This window comes from Plasmodium gonderi (genome assembly GCF_002157705.1).
Source record: "Plasmodium gonderi DNA, contig: Chr06, whole genome shotgun sequence".
Lineage (NCBI taxonomy): Eukaryota > Apicomplexa > Aconoidasida > Haemosporida > Plasmodiidae > Plasmodium > Plasmodium gonderi.
In genome coordinates, this window is record NW_021628931.1 from 632,978 (window position 1) to 656,420 (window position 23,443).

Here is a 23,443-nt window from a genome sequence, read left to right on the forward strand (position 1 = left end):
ATTGTTTTGATGTATAAACAAAAAGGTGAAGAAGAACAAAAAAAAAAAAAAAAAAAAAAAAAAAAAAAAAAAAAAAAAAAAAAAAAAAAAAAAAAACAAAAAAAAAAAAAAAAAAAAAAAATCAAAATCAAAAAAAAAAAGAAAGAAAGAGAAAAAAAAAAAAACAAAAAAAATGAAAAAAAAAAAAAGGGAAAAAAAAAAAAAAAAAAAAAAAAAAAAAAAAAAAAAAAAAAAAAAATTCAGATTGATGTATAAAAGCCCCATACAGCAACAATTAAGGAACATTTCCCTGAAATGTAGCATCTTTATCTCTAGTAAAGCCACTTGAAAAAGTTGAAGCGACAGATCTGATTCAGATAAACGTTTCAAAAAAAAAAAAAAAAAAAAAAAAGGTGCTTAACAGATGAGTCCATAAAATTGACACTTAAAATACACCCGTCCACATTGGCACGACCAAACTCATATGCTAAATAAAAAAAAAAAAAAAAAAAAAAAAATGTAACCCGCTACAACCATCGACACAACCATCACTACAAATCAACACTACAAACCATCGCTACAACCATCGCTACCACAGAAAAACATACACACACGTTTATGTGTGTCAAGACATAACAGTATTCCAAACCATTACAAGGGAACATATATAGAACTATACACTTTTTCGAAAAAAAAAAAAAAAAAAACAAAAAAACTGTACTTATAGGGACATGTCAAATGGTGTTTTAACTTAATCTGACCGTGTAACACATAATTTTTATTCACAGGTCGATTATTTTTTCATTTTTCCTATTCCCTATCATAGATTGCTTCTTTTTTTTTTTTTTTTTTTTTTTTGAAAGGGCTTTGCATTTTCATTTAATCAAGTTAATATATATCACCTAAGTGGCTTAAAATGCAAAGTTTAAAAGAAAAGGAAAAAGGTTTGGTTATGTGGCCAAGTATATCTATATTGTACAAATACTTCCCCCATCACCACCACCCTCCTCCCTACTGCTTTTCCTTCACATATAACTCCTCTTTAAATTTTATGAAGGTATTTGTGGGTGATCAAAATGGTGAAATTAATCTCCCCGTAACAGGGGATGAAAAAAAAAAAAAAAAAAAAAAAAAAATTCAATCAAATTTGAAAAATAAAACCTCATATTTATTAAATTGAAATAGTTTGCGGTTTGACACATGTAGCAAAATGGAAACGGATTTTTCCATCTATAACCCATTCACCTTAATGGATTACAACAGTGTTATATTATATACTGCAATGGGGGAAGGGAAATGATGGGCTGCCTTTCTCTGTTCCAAAGAAAGTATAGTACCACAAATTACAAAACTCTCGTGTTACACAATTAAAAAGGTGAATATACGTGTAGCTCCAAAAAAATAAAAAAAAAAAAAAAAAAAAAAAAAAAAGTCAAAATGGAGAGGAAGCCACAAATGGGTAGCCATGAAGCAACATCGGATCGGTATATATGCACACACATATGCACACACATATACACACACATATACACACACATATACACACACATATGCACACACATATGCACACACATATACACACACATATACACACACATATACACACACATATACACACACATATACACACACATATGCACACACATATGCACGTGTGAAAGGGGACGTGTGGGGAGGCCTGGCTTAGTCGCGCATGTCCAAAACCTGGGCCTTGGATATGTGGTGAGCGAAGTTATACTTACTGCCCGGCTTGGAGAGAAGCTTATTCTTTGAGGATACTCCATATTTGGAGAGGTTCGTTTTTTCTCCCTTAATTTTTTGATTTTTGCTGAGGAGGTACTGATTTCGGTTTTGTAATTCAATAATTCCTTTTCCACTTTTCCTGAACTGATTAAGCAATTTTTTTTTTCTTTTTATTTTTTTGGACTTTCTCAAGGATTTTTTTTCCTTCTCATGCATTTCATCCATCTGTTTGATGTGTCCCGGTCTATATAATTCTTCGGGTGCCTTTTTGTTTTTGTCAGATAAAATAATTGGCACTGTTTCTTCAATATGTAAATTTGCAATTTGATCATTTTTGTTATGAACGTTAAGTAAAACAGGTTTTGGTGTGAAAAAATCATTACATAATGAGTCACAAGAGTGCATAATTTTTTTAAATAAATTCATTAATTCCAATTTTTGTAAATTTAATTCCTTGTTTTTTGATTGACTATTTTTTATTTCTTCTTCATATTTTTTTGTATACTCATCAGTTAAACTCAATTTACTTTTTGTAAAATTTAAATGATCAAAGTTTACTTCATTCATATTCCCATCTTGATCTTTGTTTGAATTTACAAAACCCTCTAAATCTTCTATTCCTTTCTTTTCTACATCATCAAAAAGCATATTCTGTATTCTTTGTTTCACAACTAGTTCGATTTCTTCATTCAGCAAATTATTTTCTCCTTTCTTTCTCCTCTTTGACATCGTGTCCTTGCTCTTGTTCACTTCATCCGCTCCGTCCGCTCCATCCTCTACTTCTCCACCGCCTAACAACTCATCACTGTTTTTTTCTGAAAATTCTCCAACCGTTTTACTAATATACGTGTCGTTGTGTCCCAAGTTCACTTTAGGAATATCCACATTCAATTTAAGTAAACTATTCTTTGGACGATTGTACCCGAACACTTCACCTGTTAGAGACCAATGTTTCTTCGCAATCAATTCCTTTTCTATTTGTCTCTTGTCCTTTCCCACTTCTATTTGCAATTCCTTCGCATCGCTACTCTCCTCAGAACTCTCGACCCCTATGTTGTCCATGCTGTCAAACTGGTTTATTTCGCTCAGCTCTCGCTCTATTTCGTATTCTTTGCGTTTGTGCATGGTCCCAGCTCGCTCCCCCAATTCGTCTTCTCCTAGTTCGTCTTCTCCTAGTTCGTCTTCTCCTAGTTCGTCTTCTCCTAGTTCGTCTTCTCCTAGTTCGTCTTCTCCTAGTTCGTCTTCTCCTAGTTCGTCTTCTCCTAGTTCGTCTTCTTCTAGTTCGTCTTCTCCTAGTTCGTCTTCTTCTAGTTCTTCTTCTTCTAGTTCGTCTTCTCCTAGTTCGTCTTCTTCTAGTTCTTCTTCTTCTAGTTCGTCTTCTTCTAGTTTGTCTTCTTCTAGTTTGTCTTCTTCTAGTTCGTCTTCTTCTAGTTCGTCCTCTTCTAGTTCGTCCTCTTCTAGTTCGTCCTCTTCTAGTTTGTCTTCGCCATAGAAATCCCCATACTTCCACGCCCCCGCCTCCTCATAGTCGCCCTCGAACTGGTTAAGGTCCACTTCGTCATCGGTACCTGAGCTGCCCTCGTCCTGTGCGTTTTTTTCTACATTTTCGCCTGACTGTTCATGTAAAATTTTGTTATCTTCTTGATCCAAAAATTGGTGCATTTCATCGTAATTGAAAAATCTGTCCTCTTCATTCGTTTGGTCCAGATCTTTATTTTGGATTCTGTCTACATCACTCTTGGATCTATAAGTGCCATTACTTTTCGTTATGTTTATTTTTCTTCTTTTTTTCGAAATGGCGTTTTTCATATTTTTTTCCTTAACTCGATCGGTCAAGGATCGTTTACAAGATTTTTTTTCTATACAAGAACCTACATCCTGATGGAATGATGTATCCATTAAGTGTGTTTTCTTCTCAATTTCTAAACGATTTTCATAATTATTAAAAAAGAGGTTTAAATTTTGTAATTTATTTTCTTTTATTAAGCATTCAATAAAATACCATAATTGTTCAGAATCGAATCCAGAGTTTACAATAGAAATGTCTTCTTCTATTTCATATTCATTATAAAAATATTTTGTCAAAATGTTTGCAAAATATTCGATAATTTCTATTATTTCCTTTTTTTCCTTTGCACTAATTTTTTCTTTTTCTTCTTCTTTTCTCACTTTATTTTCTACGTTCAAAAATTCATCACAATGTTTCGAAAAGTCGTTGATGAGATCTGTGTATTTCTTCACTTTTTCCAGTTCCATTTTCTTACGGTGTCCTTTATATTTCCTTACTCCTGAGCGTTCATTCGAAGTTCACTGTTCATGTGCTTAAAGGACGTACGTAAGTGAACATATATACATATATATATATATATATATGTATGTATATATGTATATGTACGTGGAAGATTCAAGAATAGAGGCGTACGTTATTATATTCGCTTATTATAATACATATGTTGGATGTACCAACTGATGATTTATTCATGGAATCATAATATGGCAAAATATATTTTGGTGAATTTTTTTCTTTTTCTTGAGCAGAAAATTGAGTAGGGTGTCCAAAGCTACAAAATTTAACACGCAGTAGTAAATTCACAGTTGCAATAATGCAGGTAATAAAATTGTAAAGTGGTCAATTGCTTTTGTTTTGTTATGGCTTTGTTTTGGAATTTTTTTTTTGGCACAAAAGGGGGAGACTTCAAAAAAAAATATTCACGAAAAAAGAAACTCGTCACATGAAGGAACAAAAGTATGAGCAAATAAATAGGATTATAAGGATTGTAAAAAAAAAAAAATAAATAAATAAATAAATAAATAAATAAATAAAAACTACAGCAGAGAAAAAAACTTCTAAAAAAGGAATAAGATAAATAAATGATGTTTTACATGACCCAACACCCCGGGGGTTCGGAGATTGTGGAACCAAGTCGCAGGAAAATATCAAAAAGAAGAAATGAAAAAAATTTTGGTCTCCCAATCCTGGACACGTTTTTTTTTTTTTTTTTTTTTTTTTTTTTTTTTTTTTTTTTTTTCCCCTTTTTTTTTTAGATTTCTTCCCACTTGCTTCTAGTTGAGGCTGGATTGAGAATATTCTTTTAAAAAAAAATTTTTTAATGAAAAGTGACAATTCGGGAGAGGGTATAGGGGCATGGAAAATAAAGTTAGGCCAAAAAATGGGATACCAAAAAAAATAAATAAAAAAATAAATAAAAAAATAAATAAAAAAATAAATAAAAAAATAAATAAAAAAATAAATAAAAAAATAAATAAAAAAATAAATAAAAAAATAAATAAAAAAATAAATAAAAAAATAAATAAATAAAAATAAATAAATACTTTTTTGCATTTTACCCCCACCGCTGGAAAAAAAAAAAAAAAAAAATGCAACAGCAGAAAAGGAAAAAATATATATGGGGAAGAAAACTCTCTTCTGACATTTGCCACACTCAACTTTTACTATAGAGATAGGCTGAGACCTTAAGCTTTTATTTTTAAAAAAAAAAAAAAAAAAAAAAAGTATGAATTAATTAAAAGATAGTTATATAATTTAATAATATGTTGTAAAAAGGGTGTGTTACTTTTTTTTTTTTTTTTTTTTTTCGTTTAGGGGGGAGGGGATAATTCCACTCCTTTCTACTTTTAATCTGAACGTTGTATATTTTTCCAATGCTCCTTTTAAAATTTTTTGAAAGAACAGGAATATAAAAAGGTATGGTCAGAGTGGGTATAATAATTTCCCATTCTCCTTCGACAAGTGTGTTAGTTCTTAAAAACAACAAGTATAAAAAAAAAAAAAAAAAAAAAAAACAGACAAGCAGACAGACAGGCAAAAAGACTTTATTGAATGATCTCCTGTTCTTTAAAAATTATTTATGATGACAGACAGTTTCCCATAAAGGGTAGGAAATATACCCATCTAATCAGAGAAAGTGTACAAATACATTTATTTTTTCCTTTTTTTTTCCTTTATGTTTAGTACGTAATAAGGTCTTCCTGAGGAGCACCTCACAACGAGCCTCCAAGCGTTCAGGCAACTCTACCATTTTTTTTTTTTTTTTTTTTTTTTTTTTTTTTTGGCAATTCCACTTCAGCATGGTACCGAATAAGCAAAGTAAGAGAAATCTAATGGAAGGTTTGGACATGGAACCATATAACATTGTATGGTTACATGACCCAGGATTATAAAACACCATTGAACAACATTAAAAACAAGTGTGCATTGAGTAGGGGAGGGAGTATCTCGTGAAAGATATAAAACTTAGTGTCTCCCACAAGTATAATTAAAAATAATATGTAATAAAGAAAAATGAGCGATACACAGATCCATTTCTCCATTAACAGTTTTTTTCTTAGTCCATTCAGAAATGGATGCACATTTATGGCTCTCAAACAAATTTCATCACGTCTGATATATTCACCTCGATTCTGATATCACAAATTTTTTTTTTTTTTTTTTCCCTGAGTATGATCGAGGAACAGTTTAAAAATGACGAATCCCTCTTTGGTGTTTCTTCCAAAAATGTGTAGAGTACGATGGATATCATCATTCCGTGGATTCAAATTTGATAAAATTTCTGAGAGTCAAAGTTTGAGTGCACAGGAGGTAGAAGAACTGGACAGAGTAAGCTTAGTTTCATTGAAGACGCTAAAAATACCTGAACAGGTCAGGCAGAAACTTCACAATCTAGCGAAACAGTTTATAAAAAAGAAAGATTTAGAAAAGTTGGGAAGGTATGTAGCACGAAAAATAACGAGTAGGAATTGCGTTGAATTACCTAGAGTTTTACCATCAAAATTGGTGAAAAGGTTAGAAGAGGAGGAGGAGGAGAAGGGAGGAAGAGGAGAAGCAGAAGTTGAAGCAAACGGAGGAGCAGAAAAAGAACAGATAAATGAAAAAAAAAGTGGGAAGAGAAGTAGTGGGAAGAACAGAATAGAAATGCTTCTTCAAAAAAAGTCCTATAAATGCTTAAAGCAATTCATGGAAGAGTATAAAAACAAATCAAAGGAAATAGAACAGATGGCATTAGCACACGCTGAGGATTCGAGACATAGAGGGAATCCATCATCTTCCAGATTGACATTTTTTCCTGAATCATCAATTGCATATACACTTCACAATTTTAATGGACATTATGGTATTTTATATAGATTACTACACGAAATAAGGATAAGAATTCCTAACTTTTCACCAAAAAATATGTTAATTTATTCTCCAATTCCGGCAGTTGGTATTATTGCAGTGAATGAAATTTACAGAAATGTTTATAATAACATCGTGGCTGTGGAATCATCAGATTCATTTGAATCCATTTCTAAATATCTAACTGAAAGAATTCCAAATATAAAATATCAAATCAATTTATATGACAATATGGACAAATATGAACTTATAATCATTTCACATTTTTTATTAACGCTCTATGATTATAACGCAAGAAATTTATATATGAAAAATTTATGGAACAAGTTATCAACAGGTGGAGTAATCATAATAGTGGAAAATGGAACACCAACTGGGTTTCGTTTGTTACATGCGATTAGGGAATTATTCATTACTGAATTGAAGTATGATAAATTTCATATTGTTGCACCATGTCCTCATGAAAGCATATGTCCATTGTCGTTAACAGGGAAAGATTGGTGTCACTTTTCTCAGAGAATACACAGATTATCTCATCACATTTACTGTAAAGGTAGTAGAGCCAAAAATGTAGAAGAACAAAAGTTCTCTTATCTCGTTTTACGCAAGTGTGAAGGGCCAAGAACTGCATACAAATCAGAATCACATGCATTAACTGTTCAAGAAAAATCTTTTTTTTGGCCTCGTGTCCTCATGCCAACAATTAAAGCAGGAAAGCATATTCTCATTGATGTCTGTTCAAGACCTCACAACTTTGAACGTCTAGTTGTTACCAAAAGTTCTTCTCTACTTTCCAATTTGAAAACAAAAAATGGTACCATTTTAAAAGGATATGGGTATAAAACTGCCAGGAAATTACTTTGGGGGGATTTATTTCGCTTCACCAGACGAATTAGTAGACCGGATGCTAGACTTTACACACCTGAATGTACTAAGCAGCACCTTTACCGCTTGTACAATAGACAAAAGAAACGTCACAATGAGAACCAACTGGTTGATAAGCAATCACAGGATTATTTCGAGTCCCGTGCAGTGCAATTCTACGGATCCTGATGATAGGGAGAGGGGAAGAAGTGGCAGAAGTGGTTGACGTGGTAGACGTGGCAGAAGTGGTTGACATGGTAGACGTGACACAAGTGGTTCAGGGCTCATGGTTTCGAAGAAATATATTTTTTTTCTTTTTGCACAAGAATTTTTGCCAGAAAAAAAATGATGCCACGATAAGGAAAAAAATAACATTGCGTAAAAACTACATGCACTTAAAAATCCTTGCTCTATAAAAAAAAAATTTATTTGCCAAAAGTTTCCATTTCGAAATAACAAAAAAAGTTTTTAACATGAAGTTTATTTCTACTCTATCATATTTTTTTTTTTTTTTTTTTTTCTATTTTGCTCGTTTTTCCTTCTTGTTATTTTTTTTTTTTTTTTTCACTAATAGAAAATTTCAACGTAACATTAAAGATATACACAGAATGTTAAAAATTTACATAAACTTTAGGGGCCTTTAAAATATAGACATTGCCACATGTCTCAAGTTACGCAGCCCTAAAATACACATACAACACACCATGCAACATCGTATGTCTATATACATAAATGTGTATATATATATATATATATATATATATATATATATATATATACACAATTACGTATACACTATATACTAGCACGTTCATAGATGAAGAGTGTGCACATGCGTATTTATAGGGAATACAGACACATATATTTATTACATGTTAAAAAAAAAAAAAAAAAAAAAAAAAAAATTAAAACAAAATAAGAAAGAAAAAAAAGGAGAGAAAATTAGAGAAAAAAAAAAAAATTAAAACAAAAATGAGAAAAAAAAAAATTCAGCACGAGGTGTATGTATATATATATACATTGATGCACTCGAACAATTCACATATACTTTTTTTTTTTTTATTTTATTTTTTATTATTTTTTTTTTTTTTTTTTTTTTTTTTTTTTGCCTCTCCTTGTCCACATCATCTCTTTTTCCTTCCCCTCTTGCAATTCAATTCAACAGGAGAGAGAGCGGGACTAAGAAAAGCTTTCCACGATCAGGATGGAACGACTCAGTGTATATGTATATATATATATATATATATGTACCACATCACTCGAATCTTCTCTGCATCTCTGTCTATCTCTATATTTCCTTCCTACATCTCGAATGAAGACATATTTTCTGAAGTAACTGCTATAATACTGAGTTGTAAAAATTTCTTCCATCATATGGATAGGACAGGGTGGAAAGGCAGGCGACAGGAGCTGAGTCTGTGTTTTTTTTTTTTTTTTTTTTTTGTCTATTTCAAGGTCTAGTAGTTTCTCTGCATATTTATATCTTTTCTATCTGATCATCTAGACCTATACGTACCCACCACTACCAACTACTTATCTATGTGTGCTTGTGTATGCACATTTGGTGTATTTTCACCCTACGTGTAATTGCACCACACACACATGTAGTTCTCTTGGCCTCGAACAAGTAACATACGCACAACAAGGGGTGAGTTAAAAGACTGGGAGGGGAAGGGTTGCGATTGCATATATGATTATATATATGTGATAGACAGCGTGAATTTCAATTTTATCCCAGACCTGTCAAGTTTTTTTTTTTTTTTTTTTTTTTTTTCAAGAGAAGTTTTACTTTTTCTTTATCATTTTTTTAACTTTCTTATTGCTCTTCATGTTGTTTTTGTTCATGTTCATATTCTTGTTTTTGGCACCCCCAGCGTTGTTCTTCTTTACAATTTTATTCATCTTTTTGTTAGCCATTTTTTTATTTACATCCTTCAACTTTGCATTATTTTTATTTCCTCCTTTGTTATTGTTCAATGGTTTTTTCTGCATATTTCCACCAGTTCCTTTGTTTTTCATTTTATTTTTTTGGTCATTCTTTCCACCTATTCCTCCTTTCTGCTTATTATTTTTGTTGTTCATACTTTTTTTGTTAGCATTTTTGTTATTTTTATTATTTTTGTTTGCATTCTTGGAATTTTTCATACCATTCTTGTTATTTTTGTTATTTTTGTCATTTTTTTCATGTTTATTTTTTTTCTTCTTATCACCTTTTTTCCCCTCTTTCTTAACATTTTCCATTTTTCCCTTAACATGTATATTTTTCGATTTCATTTTATCATTTTTGTTTTTTTTTCCTTTATTATTAGATTTTTTTTTAATTTCTTTTTTTACACTTGTTCCTTTCTTTGCAGCTTTGCTATTCTTATTATTGTTATTTTTCTTTGATGCTTTTTTTTTGCTTTTCACAACATTTCCTCCTGAAGAAATTCCATTCTTTGCTTTCTTCGATCCAGAAGATGATACTTCTTTTTTCATTTTGTTATTCTCTTCATTCTTCCCTTCTGAATCTCCACTACCTTCATTTCCATATTTAAGCACATCTCCTCCTTCTCCACCTGCTTCTACATTTGCATTACCTTCACCACCCTCTCCTTTTCCTTCTTTTATATCCCCATTAACTTCTACACCTTCTGCTCCATTCTCTTCAGCAACATCATCATCATCATCACCACCATCAACTTCATCATCTTCAGCTTTTGCATCAGTTTCAGCATCTTCTTCTTCTTTTTCTCCCTTAATGATAAACTTCAATACATTTTCAGCAGACATAACTGGCTTTACTCCTTTTTTAAAATATGAAACTAAAAAATCGTTCTTTATAACCACATGAGATCTAGCAACGCGATCATCTTCCTTCAAGCATCCAATTTCTTTAAGTACCTTCTTATTCACATCACATAAAAGATCGAAAGGAAGTTCTAATTTCTCTTTCCATTTCAGCTGTAAATTGAGACCATCAAAAAAAATAATAAATAAAATGTATATATATATATATATATATATTACAGCATAGTACAGTATGGTACACTACAATACAGTGAGGTACGGGCAATGAATGCAAATTCGAGTCGAGATAAAGAAACAATGAAGAAAAGACGCCATTAGACAGAGTAAAACAACTCGTCTCAATCAATATATCAAAAAAGACACGACAAAATAACACAAAAACAAGAAAAAGACAGGTCTTATAAGTGTGTAAAACAGGGAAGACATGCATATATTAATATTATCCCTTGTGTGTATTCTAATTCGTGAGTATGTGTACATGCATGTGTATGTACGTATGTGTATATACATATATGTATGCACGTATGCACATGTGTATATCTTACCTGAGCATCAGCTGGGTCAGCAGATAGTCCATACACAGCATAATTGTTAGATGTAAATTCCTCGAACTTTTCTTTAAACAATTTGGCTTGTTCTGTACATCCAGGTGTATCTGCCTTTGGATACATAAAAATTACAACTCCATTCAATTCTTTATGCTTCTCAATTTCTCCCTTTAGTGTCGTCTGTTCATTATTCTGATTCACCAACTCGATGTTCAGAATTTCATCTGTCAGTTTCGTGTCTGTGTCAGGGTTGTGAAGAAAGGGGTAAAAAAAAAAATAGATAAATAGATAGATAAATAGATAGGTAAATAGATAGATAAATAAATAATGGATAACTAAAACGAAAATGTCAATGATCAAAATGGATATATATGATATCCATGAAATTTATCCCTGCACCCGAATTCGATCAAAAAATACACACACTCTTGCATCTAAAACTTGTCAACGTACGTTCATACGTGTGCGTTCGTTCATTCAAATGAACAAACGAACAAATGAACAAAGATCTTTATATGCTCTCATGTGCAAGCGCATATACACACAGGTGCAAAGAAAAATCATCTATTCATGTAAAAGGAATAGAATGATCTACTCATGTAAAAAGAATGAAATGGTCTACTCATGTAAAAAGAATGAAATGATCCATTGAATTAAAATTCGTCTGGAATATGCACCACACATTATGACTAATAAAACAATTATCACACAGAATATACAGCTTTTCGAAAAACATGACATGTTAGAATGCATTTCTCCATTTCTTTTCTTTTTTTTTTTTCTTTTTTCTCTTTGGAAATTTCTTTCATTTATCGAAACTTACTATCTATCATTTTCTTCAATGGTTTAAATGATTGTTTAGTTAAAAAATGGGAAAAAAAAAAAAAAAAAAAATCGAAAAACTTTCAAATTAATATGGTATTACTACACTGCCACTCTTAAAATGAAGAAATATTTCACAGATTGGCAAAACAAATTTACTTTTTACTGTGTTTGTTTTTCTTTCTTTTGTTTGTGAAAATTTGCAACAAATATTTTTACAAGTAAAAAAAATGTATTACTATTTTGTACACATATACTATTAGTCAATCATTAAAAAAAAAAAAAGAAAACACGAAAAAGAAAAAAATATAAAAATAATAAAAAAAAAATCAACTAAAGGAATGTTTTGCTACTTTTGTTTTTTCGTTAAAACAATGAAATTGAAAAAAACAAAATGGAATGTACAAATTTGTATACCAATAATTATAATTTCTAAATAGAAAAAAAAAAAAAATAAATAAATAAAATTCAAAACTGAAACAGAATATTGAACAGAATGTTGAACAGAATATTGAACAGAATATTGAAACAGAATATTGAAACAGAATATTGAAACAAAAAATGAACAAAAATGAACAAAAAGTGAACAAAAAATGAACAAAAAATGAACAAAGGAGCGAAAAAAACGTGAAACAAAGCATGAAACAAGGCGAAAAACAAAAGTTGAAACAATTTTTTTTTTTTATTTGAAAAACTTTTTACTTTGTGCATATATGCTGCACATATTGTGTATATATATTTATATATTATATATATATTATATATATATTATATATATATTTATATATATATACATATATGTATATGTTAAAAATATTCAGTGAATCGTTTGATGAATTTTTTTTTTTTTTTTTTTTTTTTTTTGTGAGTCGTTTAGCAAGTCGTACGCGAATTGTTCACGAGTCATTCGTCATTTGTTTGCCAAAATTTGCTATTATTTTGCTATTATTTTGTTATTATTTGATATTACTTGTTACTATTTGTTATTATTTGTCATTATTTTGCCATTATTTGCCATTATTTTGTCATTATTTCGTAAATATTTTGTCAACATTTTGCCATTATTTTGCCATTATTTTGCCATTATTTTGCTATTGCTTTGCCAATTTTTTGTAATTGAATATGAAGTACTTGAAAATTATTAAAAAATTCTTAATAAAGCACGAAAAAATTATTAACGAATCTTTAGTAAATTGTTCTTGTATATAGTTTTATTGTTTCTATTCCCTTCAACTATGCAATATTGCACAAATTTTATCTTTCCAAATTGTAATTTTTTTTTTTCTTTTTTCAGCACCAATTCAAAATGCGTCAAGGTAGATGAAAAAAGAAAAGAGCGTGTACATATTATACGGTGTGAAAATGAAAAAAAAAAAAATATATATGTGTATTCAAAAGGCAAAGATTCATTAGTGCACGTATTTTTCTCTTTGAATTGAATATTATGTTCATTGTCTTTTTTAACGTTTCACTAATTTTTAGTACAGACATGTAAAAGTACACACACAGGTGTGTACACGTCCATTAGTGAACCAATGAATCAGTGAACTAGTCAAAATATTAAACACATTGAAAAAAGGATGAACGGAACTTTGAAATGAGCTAATGCAAGTTTGCGTATATACAGTACTAGTGAACAATATGCACATTTCAGTGAAAGAAAAAAAAAAAAAAAGAGAACAGGAACGTATTTGCGTCATTCGGGTTTGTCAATGTTTCTGGTGTTACCTAAAAGTTCAGTCCATTTTTTCCTTTTCCTTTTACCTTTTCTTTTACCTTTTCTTTTTCCTATTCTTTTTCCTTTTCCTTTTCCTTTTCCTTTTCTTTTTCCTTTTCTTTTTTTTTTTTTTTTTTTTGCCTAATTTTATCAGACTTTTTCTGAATGTATTATTATTTTCTCCTTTTTATTGCTCCTTATGCTGCCTCTCTTTTTTTTTTTTTTCGAAATGTTATGGAGAGAAATGTGAGAAACAGAAAGAATAAGAAAGAGGCCGTCTTTCATCTTTTTTTTAATACCAAAGAGTTGTAACCATTGAACTCACTAAGTCTTCTCCTATAGCCTCTTAAAAAACCATAGCCCTGGCACAACATTGGCACAGCAGTGTCATCGAATTGGTAATACAATTACGTAGCACTAACTTAACACTAGCGTAGGTATGGCAGACGTCTGCACATACGCGCATGCATATTGCGTACATACAAGTGCATACACATGTATAATTGTATACACATGCAAAATTGTATACACATGCAAAATTGTATACACATGCAAAATTGTATACACATGCAAAATTGTATACACATGCATAATTGCACACACATTTGTGCATGCACCTATGCACCCCCATTTAAGCATGCACGCTTTTTAAAGAAAAGAAAAAAAAAATTAATATGATTTCCAATAGTCATCATTCCATAGCCACTTTTTCTCCAATATCATTTCACATATTTTTGCTTACGAATGCGTGTGTGTTTTCTTATCCCTCCTCACGTTTTAATTGGTAATGTAAAATGGAAAGGTTAATTCAAAAGGTATCGTTGCAAAGAGCAAAAGAGAGACAATGTCACACTCCAAATCAATGATACAAATGAAACTTTTTAAATATCATAAAAACATTTTTGTTTTATCAGAGTTATCAAAATAAAGTAATCCATCAACTCGTGAACGAGTTTGCTTTATAACTTATTGTCGTATGCTCTGCAAAAAACGAAAAAAAAAAAAAAAAAAAAAAATTGTAAACTGAAATTTTATATACCTTCCTCAATTCTGATTTTTTATTCAAGTTATTACATGTATGTACAGGTGAATTTACATTTTCACACATGTGTAACAGAACAATTGTGCTTTTTATTGCTTAAGAAAAAAAAAAAAAAAAGAAAAAAAGGCAGCTAGCTAGCTTGTTAGCTAAAACAGTTATGGAATGTTACAGAACGGATAAATATTCATTACAAATACTTCCTTGCGAAATGTTGCCACTTACGTATGCATGTTTATACGTACATTTGCATGTTGAAATATCCGTATTTCGCCAAATCAGAACACGTGCACCCTGTGTTTATGCCCTTGACTCCCATACGGTGATATGGCAATAAGACGATATTATGACGATGCAATGATGCAATAATGTGACGATTTTTCTTCATCACAACATGACTATCACAGGGTTAAACAAATTTTGCTCGCAATCACTTTTAGAACTTTCCTTCGGGGTCTCTCTACTGATGTTGCGTTTTTTTTTTTTGCTCAATATGAGGAAATAACCTTCGTTCCAGTACATAAGGTAAAGCGGAGTTTATGAGATCCTTTTGTACTGCTCCATGCAGTTGTTAAAAAAAAGAAAAAAAAAAAAAAGCAAAAGAAAAGAAAAACAGCTTCAGGACTGCCCGTCAGCCAAAGCATACAACGAGGAGATTGTATATGTAAGTCTTAGCTTCTCTCCAATTAACCGTGTATATATTTTTGCTTAACTCTGTACCCCGCCTCCACCATTACATTCTACATGTACCTAACGCCTTACAAGTACTATTTTAAAATTTATGACTGTTCATAATTTTTTAATAAAAAATTTTAGTCCCTTTTGCCTTTTCGGGGGAAACAAACGCGGAAAATTAAAAAAAAAAAAAAAAAAAAAAAAAAAAACACATTGCAGTGCAGTACACCACATTGCGCTGTTCATGCAAATAGGGAAATCATTTAAGCCACGCAACTTGTACATGTAAACACATACAAATGCAAATGTTTATACAGACACATGTACTTATTACACTTTTGGGGTATATAAATATTGCCTAACACTCATGTATAAGGCCAAATGACAAATGGACATTTTTACAATTTTAATGTGAGAAATACATGCGGACACGTCAAAAAAAAAAAAATTGTTCCATGGTTGTGTACTCACGTACGTTCGTACATATAAACATGCATACCTGTGTATAACCATGTACACGTTCGCAAAAACAGATTTATATTCGCAAAAACAGATTTGTATTCGCAAAAACAGATTTATATTCGCAAAAACAGATTTGTATTCGCAAAAACAGATTTATATTCGCACAAAAACATAACTGTTCATGTGAGCAAATATATGATCACATAATTAATTAAAAAAAATAGAAAAAAAGAAAAATACATATAACTGCCTCCACCTACCACCATCACATAACTTGCAATGTATTCGATTCTATGCACCCAAGGTATTCACTGTTAATGGTTGCGATTGCAAACATGTTTGATAAATCATAACGTATACCTTGCAACTTTATCCGCACCGTGGTCTGTGGTTTTATATTATACACCCCTGAGGTAAAACAGGGATAATGAGAATCTTCTGAATATTCAAAATACTTAGGGATGGCTGTTCTTGATATAAATATTTTAAGTGGACCCGCTTGGGCAAAGAACCCTAATTTGTTTACATCCGTTACGACAGCATCTAGTACCTGTGACGGGAGGAAGGGTATATATATGTGTACATATATATATATTTGTGCTGATCTGATGTATTCTTTAATTTGTCATTTATCATGAATGAAAAAAAAGAAAAAAAAAAAAAAAAAAAAGGACAACTAAACATGAATCAAAAATGCACACGAGGTGGTGTGTGGGCTTTTGTGGATGAAAAATATTCATATCAGTAGGCATGTAACAGATATGGGTTCGTTTTAATATGGAGAAAGAGAAGAAACATTACACTCAGTAGATTCATAGTTACTCAATATGTTTCTATATACTAATAACATAGCGTAGTAATTACCTCATCTTTGAAGGGCTTGAAAACAATAGCCTGATATTTGACCTTTACAACAATCATGCTTGTCCCATCCTGCACACGCCCAGGTTCACAATGAATTATTCGGATAACACAAATTATGTATCCATATTTGGCATTACACTGACCTTCAACACTGTTTCTAAGCATGTCTTCGATAAACTGCTGATACCGGGGCCCTAGCTGACTTGGCTTTATAATGACATTTTTCCATTCCTCAATGACGAAGTACATCGTATTTTCCTCTCCTTTGGCTTCCCCTTATTTTTTTTATTTTATTTTTTTATTTTTTATCGTTTATTAACCGATTTGGTGAAGAATTGAACGGGCGTGAAGACTTGGTATTTATTTTTTTTTTCACTCGAAGTAAAGCAATGTTGAGTGATCCAGTCTGGTAGCGCTCCCCTTTTGTTTTATTTTACCTTATCTTACCTTATTTTACCTTATTTTACCTTATCTTACTTTATATTTTTATTTTTCTCTTCTGATCGCCCCTCTTCTGCCCCCCTCTGCTTGTCGTTTTTTTTTTTTTTTTTTCTCCCTTTTTGTGTAATCTCGCCCTTTTTTTTTTTTTTTTTTTGTTTTCGCTACCCACTCAGTAGCTCGTCTTGCGTGAATTGAAACGCCTGTTTTCGTGAATGTCAATTTCATCAAGTGTGATATTTTTTATCCTTCAACCATGACTCTTCAAAATACATCAGAATTATTGAACACTTCTCAAAAGTGTAACATGATAGTAAAATATGCTTGGTAATTATACATATTGAAACTGGTGGGGTGGGGAAATATTTTGTACAATATATATATATAATGGCGTAATGTTATGTTACGTTACTAATCCGTTCCCTTTTTTTCTTTTTTTCCGAACGTATCGGTTGGATTGTGTACAAGCATATACATACAAGCATGTATGATATATATTGCTTTTTTTTTTTTTTTTTTTTTTTTTTTTTTATTTCTTCTCTTTGGACCCTATTTTTACGTTTTTGAAATCTTTCTTCCTATCCATTACGGGATTATTAATTTCCCCTTCTGGAGTAAAAAATGTTAACAAAAACAGGGGGCAACGGATTCGGGTCTGTGCTTGTGCAAATTGAACGTCGCATATATATTTTTTTTTTTTTTATAGGAGAGTATATAAACATTATGTATATTTTCTCGCTTTTATATGTACACATGGTTTGTATCAGTTTGTGTGGAATTCTTGAAACATTGGGGAAGTAAAAAAAAAAAAAAAAAAAAAAAAATCCATCACCAGTACAACTTCTTCATTATTCTGTAGTCCATCACATATAATGAAATTTTTGTAGTGTACCTGAGAATATTAACAAAAAAAAATAATCAACTGTAGTATTATCAGATCCGACTTCACACCATTTTTGAGAGAACGAAAAATACGTATACGAATGGAAACAGCACCTTAGAAGTTGTATGCAGAAAACGAGAAAGCAAAACAAAAGGGGAACCATAATCATAGGCCATACGGAAGTGAGACGGAAGCAACAGAACTGGATGAAGGACATGAACCGAGCTAACCAATCACGCAACCCTAACTGATAAGCGCAAAAAGCATTGTGACCATGACAATCACTGCCGGGAAATGCTCCAAGCACATAAAAAAGTTTTTCACAAATGGATTAAAAAAAAATGTGCTCCCATACTTCATGCAGTGCAAAAATAAACCCTACCTTATGAATTCCAAATATGTACAGAAATATTCATTAGAATTTGTCCCTAAAAGTATTATTAACAGGTCAGAACAGAACTGAATGATGTACATATATATATATATATATATATATAAAACGGATAGGTGTAAAAATTGCAGGAATATGAAATGCTCTTCCACATGTGCTATTCTTATTTTTTCGAAAAATTTTGATCCAGCATACTGCTACAAAAAATTATATATTTAGTTAACTTTATTTTATTATTTTTTTTTTTTTTTAATTTTGCCGTATAGGTATATACAAGACAATCGAAGGATTAAAAGTGATGAGACGTGAACGAAAAAATAAAAAAATAAAGAAAAATAAAATGAATACGGAAAAATAAAAAAAGCCCCGTCATGTTCCCATTCCCCTTTTCACGCTATCCACTCCTTTCTCATTATTCTTCTAATTATATATTTTTGAATAAAAAACTCCATACCCCAATATTCCATTGCCTCTATTTCAAACTTGTGATTATCCTTTTCCATTTGAGTTACTTCTTTTCTCATTTTTGAATTGTAACTGAGATTTTCATTTTTCAGTAAATTCCGTATGACATTTTTGTCTTTCATTGATAGTGGCATAATGGCCTCTTTAGGAAGAAGTTTTATATCATGTGCGTTCATACCAACCCATTTCATTTTTTCACATGCATAAATTGCATCTTCGTTAGTATTACAACCGTTCTTATAACTTAAAAAAATTAGAATACCATAAGGATCGTAGTCACCTATATAGACACACTATACATAGTGATGGGGAAAGTAGAGGAGTGTGATGTCGAATTAGAAAAATTATGCTACAGTAGAAAATCTGAAAAAATAAGTAGATAAACTTATCAAATGTGTTAAAACAAACTGCTGAAATAACATCATAATTGTGTCCTTACCTGCAACTGTAGAAGTTCCACAAGTTCGCAAAGAATTTTTCGAGTGGAAAAATCTGGAAATCCTTTTCCTGTTATTAATATGCACGGCAAAATCTGGTGCCAAAGAAGGAAACAAATAGTGTAGTATGTTGTAGTGTAGTGTACTGCAGTGTAGTGTATCATGGTGTAGTATAGAATGGCAGAATGATAGAAGGTATTTTTTCGAGAAATGCATGGCAAAAGGAAGACAAAGGAAAAAAAATAAGCACATGCCATCCCATTTCTCCACTTGTAATTTTCATTTTTGTACATTCCATATCCTGTTTTCGCAAAGCTTTTGATAGAGGGAATATTTTTCAACTACCAATATATAGTGTGCTTGGCTCTCAACTTTTTCAACATTTAAAAGACTATCATTAATCATTAGCCCATTTTCTGAGAATGAGAATGAAAATGATAATAATTGTAATAACATTATGGTTCATTTGTTCTCTACCAGTTCGAAAAAAAAAAAAAAGAAAAAAAAAATAATATAAGCATATAACTATAATATATTGTCTGCACACAATACTATAAGTCTATGATACCCTAGCAATTACGGAATTATTTACTCATTAATTTTCCGAATTCCTTACCTACATGGTTTAGATTCATAATTTGGTTGTGTTTTGTAAGTACAAGTTGCCCGGCTATACAACCTGAATGTTCAGGCAAAAAAGGATTGAAGTAAACCAATATGATGCATTATTCTGATGTTCGATCCAAGGGTGCAAAGGGTAAATGGAAGAAAAAAAAAAAAAAAACTGTGAAATGGTTTAGAGGTATATATATATATATATATATATATATATATTGATGGATAGACAGATGGGTAGATAGACAAATCCCCACTATATCTTCTGCACGAAAAGGACAAATGTTTTATATGCACGCACAGTTGTTTCATTATGCATTCAGACTGTTGGCACATTCTATGAAATCCGTGTAATTTAAAGAACCTTTTTCAGAAGCATATATATTCAGCGATGCTCTTCGGAATCCTAAGATGTGACATACGTGCTAAGAGTGGTTCGGGGTGGAGAGAAATGGTATCATTAGCGAATTTGTTCTGTAGTTAGCTTGTTCTCTACCCAGTTGGTTCTCTAACAAATCAGTACACTCGTCCCACCAGTATGTGCCTATTTGTTTGGCTCTGTTGGCTGAAGAGATTGTAAAGCTTGTAATATATTTCCCTCTGTGTGCAGCTTTTGTCCTTAAGGGTAGGAAAAAATATATAATGCATATTTTGTGAAAACATACAAGACTCCTCAGTTAGATGACTCATCTGATAGATAAGTAACTCTTTTCTGAACACAATTTGATGAGTTGCTTCTAGATGCAATCACTTATTCTTTCGCTCATTTTGTTATATTAAACCTGAATGATCATGGCATTTACAAACTCCACAACGGATGCAACTGAGGGATACGTGAAATGTGAATGGAAAATAAATAAGTCAAATGACACTTATGTAGGGAAAGAGAAAATTGAGATGTGGATACAAATGTACATATGTATATGCATATACTTATATACATTATACATACTCCTGCACAATTTCACGAGGTTCCTATTGAGGAGAATTCGGGGGTACTTCTTCTCCGAATTATTCTTGAAAATGTCTACATTAAAACTTAGCAACCAAGACAATATGTGAAGGACGAAGTCCTCTATTTCTGAACAGAAGAGGTTTGTGAGTGAAGTGATTCCATGCACCGCTTATTTACAAATTGTCATTTATGAGAAAAAAAAAAAAAAGAAAAAGAAAGGAAATATATATATATATATATATATATACACGTCAAATGCATTGGAAAAATAAAGAAAAGCTCATATATTTTTCTACACAAGTGTAGACACCTACCAACCTTCAAAAATATTTCCTTTGTCAACGTCTTTGAAGTTTATCATTTTAAAAAAAAAAAAAAAAAAAAAAAGTTGAGCAGTCAATGAATATTTTCCTTTTAAAAGGAGCAAAAAAAAAAAAAAAAAAAAATTAACAAAAACAACTTTTACAAAGCATAGTTGATGCATATACGACTGTATATAGGTAGGCACATGAGCATTATGAACATAGACATAATATAAGTACATATATTGTACTATAGAAAATACATACGCCCCATAACATATATATGTTTATATTTACTTATACGTACACACTTTACACATTAGTGCATGTAAGGTATATGTTGAGCATAAAAATTGCCAATACCGAATATTAATTATATAATGCAAAATGTATGTACAAGTCAGGCAAAATTTTGAAAAAAAAAAAAAAAAAAAATTATGCACAGTCAGGCAGTACTTATACGTAGTTATACACATATATATAACTATGCACACTGCGAGTGCTGCTATACATCGAATTGTTGTAACAGTATTTATATGTACAGGTGCATATGAAAATTGTTCACAATGCTAGGTAGGAGATGCATCAATAAAGACTTGTTTGTTTCATTATGCTTAGGAATTCCTCTTGGCTAATTTCTCCATCCATGTCTTTATCAAATTCGTCAATCATCGCTTGTAGCTCATCATCGGATAAATTTTCTCCCTACATAAACGGCGATAGTGCAAATACAGGAAAAGTGGTAAAATGATGTGCCCTGTGAATTTTCTCTCTGATCACAATATGATGACAGGTTGAGCATTTGAGTGAGTCTTATTTTCCACAATTGTATGGCTATATATTTATTCCCAATATTTTATTGCCCATATATGTCTTTACTTATGCATTCTCCCCCCCCCCCCCCCAACACACACTCTCTCTCTGATCTCAATTTGCCTTACCAGTTCTCGGGATACTCTCCTTAAATTTTTTAGGGATATTTTTCCTACAAACATTGTGATAATACGGGGAAATGTGTCAATTGGTGTACAAAACGATTGCTGTGTCTTCCAGTTAAGATAAACAATGATCCATATGTGCACACAGAAATGTAACAATGAATAATCATTAAATCACATACGCTTGCTGCTGCAACCACGAAAAAAATAAAAGAACAGGAAAAAAAAAAAAAAAAAAAAGAAGAAAATGATTCACTGTTGTCTATTCTTATTATATTTCATTACCTGTATCGTCATCGTCAAATAATTTGAACGCTTTGATTATTTCCTCCGTTGGGTCCCTATCGCCAATCTTTTGAGTCACTAAAAAGGTAAATAAATAATATATATATATATATATGTGCTACTGCACAGATAAATAGATATGCATTATTAAAAATAATATCCCATTTTCAGGCCTCTGCTCGTCTTCGAGAATTCTCATTTAAGCTGGACTGATTAAATACAAGCTTAAAAATGTATACATATATATATGTGAAAGTGTGCATGTGTGTATATATATGGAGCCAACTTCTCATGACACGCTGGATTAACAATCCTTGCATGAACTCATCTTTACATCCATTCGCTCTCCTTACTAATGTCCAAAAAATCATTGTAGTCTATATAACCCGAATTCGATTTATCATACTCCCTCATCAATTCCATAACGTCCGCCTTTTTTATGTCAAATCCCAGGGCTCTTATTGCTACCTGAACATGTTCAGAAAAAACGCAAAATGGATGAATAAAAAAAAAAGTTGCATACAGTTTCTAAATATATTGTAAGAGAACTAAGATAAATCTCTTGGTGAAATTATATGAACAATGTTATGTAAAGGACGTTTGTCATACAAGTCCATTAAAATGTAAAAGTTGCTTGAATGATGTGAAAAAAAAAAAAAAAAAAAAAAAAAAAAAAAAAAAAAGGATAGCGCCTTGAGTTTTATCCCTTGTAGTTCCTTAATTGTAGTTTGTTGGATGTCTACTTTTCCTTTTCTTTCTCATCATCAGAAAATTCTTTAACATAATTTAAAAAAGAACAAGAAAATTAAAACTGATGCTCAAAAAAAACACATGGACACCAAGAGATTTTATCTATTGCAATACCTTCAACTCATGATAATCAATTTTTCCAGTTTTCTCCGTGTCAAATAAATCAAAAGCTTCTTTTATCTCATTTTTTTGCTCTTCTGTTATTTCGTTCCTTCCTCTTCTTCTATTACTACTTATGGGTCTATTCGTAATAGCCCTTGGAGTGAAATTGGAGACTTCACTTTTTCTACTGATCATTTGTGTTATACGGCGAGGAAAAAAAAAAAAAAAAAAAAATAGAAGAA

General features: G+C 31.1%; 7 protein-coding genes across 7 annotated transcripts; 2 read left to right on the plus strand and 5 right to left on the minus strand.

The window, feature by feature from the left end:
• Window positions 1-1,662: 1,662 nt before the first annotated feature.
• Window positions 1,663-3,978, minus strand: PGO_061160 (U3 small nucleolar ribonucleoprotein protein MPP10; the record flags this gene model as incomplete). The annotated part of the gene is made up of 1 exon (XM_028686759.1): window positions 1,663-3,978. One exon carries the CDS (start codon window positions 3,976-3,978, stop codon window positions 1,663-1,665), a length of 2,316 nt encoding a protein of 771 aa, XP_028542560.1.
• A 2,227-nt stretch (window positions 3,979-6,205) lies between these two features.
• Window positions 6,206-7,912, plus strand: PGO_061170 (hypothetical protein, conserved; the record flags this gene model as incomplete). The annotated part of the gene is made up of 1 exon (XM_028686760.1): window positions 6,206-7,912. The coding sequence occupies one exon, from the start codon at window positions 6,206-6,208 to the stop codon at window positions 7,910-7,912; it is 1,707 nt and encodes a 568-aa protein (XP_028542561.1).
• A 1,596-nt stretch (window positions 7,913-9,508) lies between these two features.
• On the minus strand, window positions 9,509-11,894 carry PGO_061180 (merozoite capping protein 1; the record flags this gene model as incomplete). Its single annotated transcript, XM_028686761.1, has 3 exons — window positions 9,509-10,666; window positions 11,059-11,300; window positions 11,885-11,894. The coding sequence occupies 3 exons, from the start codon at window positions 11,892-11,894 to the stop codon at window positions 9,509-9,511; spliced, it is 1,410 nt and encodes a 469-aa protein (XP_028542562.1).
• A 4,147-nt stretch (window positions 11,895-16,041) lies between these two features.
• PGO_061190 (DNA-directed RNA polymerase II) lies at window positions 16,042-16,889 on the minus strand (the record flags this gene model as incomplete). Its single annotated transcript, XM_028686762.1, has 2 exons — window positions 16,042-16,326; window positions 16,641-16,889. 2 exons carry the CDS (start codon window positions 16,887-16,889, stop codon window positions 16,042-16,044), a joined length of 534 nt encoding a protein of 177 aa, XP_028542563.1.
• Window positions 16,890-18,235: 1,346 nt separating this feature from the next.
• On the plus strand, window positions 18,236-18,661 carry PGO_061200 (hypothetical protein, conserved; the record flags this gene model as incomplete). Its single annotated transcript, XM_028686763.1, has 2 exons — window positions 18,236-18,408; window positions 18,619-18,661. 2 exons carry the CDS (start codon window positions 18,236-18,238, stop codon window positions 18,659-18,661), a joined length of 216 nt encoding a protein of 71 aa, XP_028542564.1.
• An 80-nt stretch (window positions 18,662-18,741) lies between these two features.
• On the minus strand, window positions 18,742-21,185 carry PGO_061210 (hypothetical protein, conserved; the record flags this gene model as incomplete). The annotated part of the gene is made up of 9 exons (XM_028686764.1): window positions 18,742-19,110; window positions 19,257-19,349; window positions 19,546-19,670; window positions 19,871-19,933; window positions 20,234-20,294; window positions 20,404-20,487; window positions 20,652-20,692; window positions 20,822-20,950; window positions 21,143-21,185. The coding sequence occupies 9 exons, from the start codon at window positions 21,183-21,185 to the stop codon at window positions 18,742-18,744; spliced, it is 1,008 nt and encodes a 335-aa protein (XP_028542565.1).
• Window positions 21,186-21,711: 526 nt separating this feature from the next.
• On the minus strand, window positions 21,712-23,396 carry PGO_061220 (centrin-3; the record flags this gene model as incomplete). Its single annotated transcript, XM_028686765.1, has 5 exons — window positions 21,712-21,831; window positions 22,068-22,111; window positions 22,350-22,427; window positions 22,703-22,817; window positions 23,214-23,396. The coding sequence occupies 5 exons, from the start codon at window positions 23,394-23,396 to the stop codon at window positions 21,712-21,714; spliced, it is 540 nt and encodes a 179-aa protein (XP_028542566.1).
• Window positions 23,397-23,443: the final 47 nt, after the last annotated feature.